General features: G+C 53.3%; 1 protein-coding gene across 1 annotated transcript in view; it reads left to right on the forward strand.

The window, feature by feature from the left end:
• Positions 1-692: 692 nt before the first annotated feature.
• Positions 693-6,574, forward strand: part of CCDC94 (coiled-coil domain containing 94) — a 24,428-nt gene continuing 18,546 nt past the window's right edge. The window contains exons 1-4 of the mRNA XM_011967463.1: positions 693-779; positions 2,706-2,806; positions 4,503-4,647; positions 6,074-6,208. Coding sequence (XP_011822853.1) covers positions 756-779; positions 2,706-2,806; positions 4,503-4,647; positions 6,074-6,208 — 405 coding nt within the window. The 5' untranslated portion in view covers positions 693-755. The remainder of the gene's footprint in view (positions 780-2,705; positions 2,807-4,502; positions 4,648-6,073; positions 6,209-6,574) is intronic.

Below are 6,574 nucleotides of genomic sequence, written 5' to 3' on the forward strand. Positions count from 1 at the left end.
GCTTTGCACTGTGGACTCGCCCTGAATTCTTTCTTGCACGAGATCCAAGATCCCTCTCTTGGGGTCTGGATCCGGACCCCTTTCCTGGAACAATCTGACATAGAGGAAACGTCCATGAAAGGTGAGGAGGAGGCTGGGGAAGGAATGGGATGGGAAGTCCTCTTTAAAGGGAAGGCACAGGTGGGCAATGGAGGGACATTTGGGAGACACTGCGTATGTTTAGGAAGTGGGTTTGGAGCCTGATCTTTAAGTCAATGTCTGTGACTCAAGAGGCGTCCAGGGTCCTCTTAAGTCATCCTATATGTGGCCCCAACCCCATGTGAAAGCTGCGGGCACAGGAACGATGTGTGGATTCCCAGAGCCCAGAATACAAGGCAGGCGCATAATACATATTTGCTGAATAAAAGAATGAAGAACAAGGGCTGTCGCGACGCGCAGCCAGGTCACGTTACAAAATTTTAATGAGCCGCTGCCCGCTTCTAGGGGGCGCAGCGCACTCCACAAAACTCTCCAATTCCGTATGGATCCCGGAACCCTTATTTCGCGTTACTCAGGTTGCAACTCCGGAGGGAAGACGCCGGGACTTCCAGCTTGATAGACGGGGATGGGAACCAATGAAAGAAGTCAGCTATGTATGCTGCAGCCAATAAGAGAATGAAGGAAGTGACGTTTACGGAAGTGAGGCTTCCGTAGGACAAGCTTGGTACTCAGGCTTAGCATTTCTCAGGTGCTTGCGAGGTGATTAAGAGGCAAAGATGTCGGAGCGAAAAGTATTAAACGTAAGTGTTGAGCGACTGGGGCTTTCCAATCGGAGCGGGACATCCCGGAACTCCGGGAGAGGGAGGAGCTTCCTGGGATCTCTTCTTTGGAACCCTTCTTTCCCAACGGCCCTCCATGGGATGGGGCTTCCCAGACTCTTCCCCAGACTCCTCCCCATCGCCTTCCGTGGGGGGTGGGCCTTCGCTAAGTCTTCCCTTCCGGGCAGGGGTGTAGCCATCACCTGTGGGGCGTGGCTTGGGCTTTTACCCAATCACTTCACCAGATAGGGTTTTTCCCGGAGGGAATGATCCAATCACGTTATCTGGGGGCGGGGCTTCCTTAAAATACTGGCGGTCTTGTGCCAGCCTTTTGAGGGGCGTGGCCGTAAGAAGCCCTGCCCCTCTTGGGGCCTGTAGCCAATCGTGTTCTTTGGAGAGGGGGGTGTGTGTGTGTGTGTGTGTGTGTTTTTGTTGGGGTCGCTGGTCATGCAGATACCCTCTGCCTGACAGTGGCCAAGATTCCAGACTCCTAGAAGAAAAGCAGAGGTTCAGTATAAACCATACTGTTGGCACAGTTCTGTTTTTTTGTTTTTTGAGATTGAGTTTTGCTCTTGCTGCCCGGGCTGGAGTGCAGTGGCACGTTCTTGGCTCACTGCAGCTTCTGCTTCCTGGGTCCAAGCGATTCTCCTGCCTCAGCCTCCTGAGTAGCTGGGATTACAGGTGCCCGCCACCACACCCGGCTAATTTTTGTTTTGTATTTTAGTAGAGATGAGGTTTCACCATGTTGCCCAGAGTGGTTTCGAACTCCTGAGCTCAGGCAATCCGCCCACCTCAGCCTCCCAAAGTGCTGGGATTACAGGCGTGAGCCACCGTGCCCGGCCGCACGCAGGTCTTTCTAGGAGAGCGGTCCCAGGCTTGCTGTAGGAAGTCCTGGGAAACAGGAGCCCTGGGATACAAAGGGAGTGTGAGTATGGATTATGACAGATAACTCCACTGCACCACTGGAAAATAAAGCACTTTGTGTTTGAAGCACCTGCTGCGTACCGGACACTGCAAAGAGCAGTTTATCCCCCTTGCCTCAAGGAACGCGTGTAAAGACTCTTGGAGACAGAAGACAATGTGCCCATTTCACAGAGGAGTAAACTGAGCCCCGCAGGTTTCAGCTACTCAGGATTCAGATCCAGGGACATGACTGTGTAGGAAACAATGTAGTATAGTAATTGGGAGGCTGAGCTAACAGAGTCCTGGTTTACCCTCCACAGAGTTTCTGGGGAGTTGGGACACCTTGGGGAACTCAGTCTCCTGCCGGAACAACAGAAGCACTAAGCAAAGCTTAACCTCTACAAAGGGCAGGGTGTGGGGCCTCACACATGTAATACCAGCACTTTGGGAGGCCAAGGAAGGTGGATCACCTGAGGTCAGGAGTTCAAGACCAGACTGGCCAACATGGTGAAACACCATCTCTACTAAAAATACAAAAATTAGCTGGGTGTGGTGGTGGGTGGCTGTAATCCCAGCTACTGGGGAGGCTGAGGCTGAGGCAGGAGAATCGCTTGAACCCGGGAGGCGGAGTTTTGCAGTGAGCTAATATCACGGCACTACACTCCAGCCTGGGCAACAAGAGCAAAACTCCGTCTCAAAGCAAAAACAAAAAAAAAAAACTGGCTTTTTAGAGCTTCCCGTGTAGATAACATTTCACGTGTATTGTCGTGACTGGTATTTAGGAGAATCAAATGCATCCTGTATGTCTCCACTGAGAGAGAGTCAGGAAGCTTGTGCCTGGCCTCCCTCCGACTGTACTGAGTCCTACCAGTCCTCTCTGCCTATCGCAGAACCTAGGGTGGGCTTGGGGACCCCCGACACAGCTCCCCAGAGCCCCTTCCCTCTGCCATGTCCTGCCCCTGCTTCTGAAAATAACTCCCCCAATGTTTCCTTCCTCCCCCACAGAAATACTACCCGCCGGACTTTGACCCGTCAAAGATCCCCAAACTCAAGCTCCCCAAGGACCGGCAGTACGTGGTGCGGCTGATGGCCCCCTTCAACATGAGGTGAGCACCCCCCGCGAGACCCCACACACCAGCCGTGGCTGAAGGACGCAGTGCCTGGCATCGACAGAGGTGACACGTCCTGTGTTCAGACCAGATCACTGGTCCTGGCTCAGACATTGACCACTCTGGCCCTCCTTCGCCTCACCATTTGGAATTAAGCTCTGGACCTTTTAGAACCCCCGCCTCCGCCAGTGCCTGCCTTGAGATCTTGGTGGTTAGTAAACGTGTGAGCAGAGAGGATAGGACCCCACAGAGTTGCAGCCCCATAGATATATTTCAGCTTCTCCAACAGCCAAGCTCATCCTATCCCAGGGTCTTTGCACACACTGCTGCCCCTGCTTGGAACTCTCTCCCTCTACTTTCTTTCTTTTGTTGTTGTTGTTGTTGTTGAGACAGAGTCTTGCTATGTTGCCCAGGCTAGAGTGCAGTGGTATGATCTCGGCCCACTGCAACCTCCACCTCCCGGCTTCAAGCGATTCTCCTGCCTCAGCCTCCTGAGTAACGGGGATTACAGGTGTGCGCCACCATGCTCGGCTAATTTTTGTATTTTCAGTAGTGTTGGGGTTTCACCACGTTGGCCAGGCTGGTCTCAAACTCCTGACCTCAGGTGATCTGCCCTCCTCGGCCTCCCAAAGTGCTGGGATTGCAGGCGTGAGCCACCACGCCCGGCTTTCTCCTTCTACTTACACGTGGTGCGCTCCTCTTGCCTGCCATAGGTCATGGCTCCAATCTCACCCCCTCCGGGAGGCCTCCATTGTCCCCACTCACGGTACCCACATCTTGCCCTTTGTAGCACTTTAGAATTATTGTATTTCACCAACTCTAAACCCCACACCTCTTCATGCTGTAGCATATCTGAAATCACACACCTGACGAGGAAAGAGGCATCTGGGTCAGTGAAATTTGTTTCATGCCCATGTGTTGATGGCCTGTCTGCTCCTCCCCCTCCTTCATTCATTTATTCATTCAACACTCATTGGGCACCTGCTGTGTGCCAGGGTCTGTGCTGGGTGCCAGAAACAAAGTCCCTGGCCTCATGGAGCCCGCAGTCTACTGGGAAGTGGAGATCATTGGTAGTCAGGCAGGTGCACGGGCCCCGGAAGTCAGGCAGGAGAGAGAGCCCCTGGGGCAGTGGCGGAGGAGGGAGGGCTGTAGGTAGCTGGGGTGGTCAGGGCGACATCAGGCAAATTGCTGGTGGCGCTGAGGTCTGAGGATGAAGGGCGTCATCGGCCATGGGACCGTAGGAGCAAAGGCCTTGAGCTGGGACTGAGCGGGGGGTGTTTGCAGGCTCAGACAGGAGGCGGGCGTGCTGGGCTGGGGAGCAGAGCCCCGAGTAGGAGGGGAAGAGGGAGGTGGGGCGGCATTTTTCTGTGCAGCATCTTTCCTCCTGGGGGGTGGGGTGCCCCATAAGCACCAAGATTGCTTCTGGGAGTGCATGACAGGCAGGCCTCACCTACTCAGGGGGCTTCCCAAGCTGGCGACCCTTGGACCGAGCCCCAGAAAGACATGAATGAGAACACGAAGTTCTCAGGTAGAGGAAATTTGGACACAGGGTGGGGCAGCCTGCCCCGTGAAGGAGGAAGCTCCCCACCGCTGGAGGCAAGCAAGCAGTGATCTTGCAGGATGCCGCAGGGACAGCCCACCAGTGGGAGCCAGAGTCCCAAGACAGCTCGCTCCCCTACATCCCGCCCCGCAGGTGTAAGACGTGCGGAGAATACATCTACAAGGGGAAGAAATTCAATGCTCGGAAGGAGACGGTGCAGAACGAGGTCTACCTGGGCCTGCCCATCTTCCGCTTCTACATCAAGTGCACACGCTGCCTGGCAGAGATCACCTTCAAGGTAGACGAGACGGCCAGCCAAGCCGGTCCCTCTCCCCCAGCACACCTCAGATCAGGGCAGGCCCCGGGGTTCCTTACTCCGATCCTCTCCATGCAGGGAGTCTCATTTCAGTTTATCCCCAATTAACAGACAACAGTTTGGGGGAGATGTTCATGGCAGCATTCTATATAAAGGCAAAAAGACAGAAGCGACCTAGATAGATAATAATAAGGCATGAGAAGAACAAATTAGCTTGCAGGCTGGGCATGACTCACACCTGTAATCCCAGCACTTTGGGAGGCCAAGGCAGGTGGATTGCCTGAGATCAGAAGTTCAAGACCACCCTAGCCAACATGGCAAAATGCCGTCTCTACTAAAAATACAAAAATTACTGCGCGTGGTGGCGGACTATAATCCCAGTTACTCAAGAGACTGAGGCAGGAGAATCGCTTGAACCTGGGAGGCAGAGGTTACAGTGAGCGAAGATTGCACCGCTGCACTCCAGCCTGGGTGACAGAGTGAGACTCCATCTGAAAAAAAAAAGCCGGGCACAGTGGCTCATGCCTGTAATCCCAGCAGGTTGGGAGGCCAAGGCAGGAAAGAGAGCCCCTGAGGTCAGAAGTTCGAGACCAGCCTGGCCAACATTGTGAAACCCTGTCTCTACTAAAAATACAAAAACAAGCCGGGCATGGTGGCTCTTGCCTGTAATCCCAGGTACTTGGGAGACCAAAGCAGGAGAATTGCTTGAACCCGGGAGGCAGAGCCTGTAGTGAGCCGAGATTGCGCCATTGCATTCCAGCCAGGGTAACAAAGTGAAACTCCGTGTCAAAAAAAAAAAATTAGCATGCAATGGAATATTACGCAGCCAATAAAAATCACAATTTGACTTTTAATTGTTACCCTGAGGATTTGAGGAAAGGCTGAAGAGAACTTAAAATTTTCTCTTCCTATGCTTAAGTACTCTTTGAGTACTTTTTTGTGATAAACTTTCTTTCTTTGATTAAAAAAAACATTTTGGGCTGGGCGCAGTGGCTCACAGCTATAATTGCAGCACTTTGGGAGGCCAAGGCAAGCAGATCAGTTGAGGTCAGGAGTTCGAGACCAGCCTGGGCAACATGGCGAAACCGTGTCTCTACCAAAAAGAAATTTAAAAATTAGCCAGGTGTGGTGATGCATACCTGTAGTCCCAGCTACTCGGGAGGCTAAGGTGAGAGGATCACTTGAACCCAGGAGGCTGAGGTTGCAGTGAGCCATGATCCTGCCACTGCACTCCAGCCTGGGCGACAGAGCGAGACTCCGTCTCCAAAAAAAAAAAAAAAAAAAGAAAAAGAAAAGGTAGTAGAACCAGTAAAAATCAGAGAGAAGGGGCCCTGAACTGCTGGTGCTGCTTTAGAAGGTTCCGGTGCCTGGGGATGTAGGAGCTGATGTCTGTCTATCTTCCCCCCAGACAGACCCTGAAAACACAGACTACACCATGGAGCATGGAGCCACGCGGAATTTCCAGGCTGAGAAGCTCCTGGAGGAGGAGGAGAAGAGGGTGCAGAAGGAGCGGGAGGATGAGGAGCTGAACAACCCCATGAAGGTGAGTTGGGGGCCGTGCAGGTGTTCATGAGCACTGTGTGTGTGGGTGGGTGCATGTGTGTGCTGGGGGGTGTGCCCTTCCTGCCTCGGGTCCCCAAGGAAGGAAGATGGGGTGGGGGACGTGGTTGGCAAAACTTCAAGATGTCCCCAGGAGGCCAGGCATAGTGGCTCATGCCTGTAATCTTAGCACTTTGGGAGGCTGAGGTGGGAGGATCACTTGAGGTCAGTAGTCCTAGACCAGCCTGGCCAACATGGCAAAACCCTGTTCCTATGAAAAATTTAAAAAATTAACACTGGCCGGGCGCGGTGGCTCAAGCCTGTAATCCCAGCACTTTGGGAGGCCGAGACGGGTGGATCACGAGGTCAG

The sequence above is a fragment of the Mandrillus leucophaeus genome, unplaced genomic scaffold (genome assembly GCF_000951045.1).
Source record: "Mandrillus leucophaeus isolate KB7577 unplaced genomic scaffold, Mleu.le_1.0 Scaffold8, whole genome shotgun sequence".
In the NCBI taxonomy this organism is placed as follows: Eukaryota; Metazoa; Chordata; class Mammalia; order Primates; family Cercopithecidae; genus Mandrillus; species Mandrillus leucophaeus.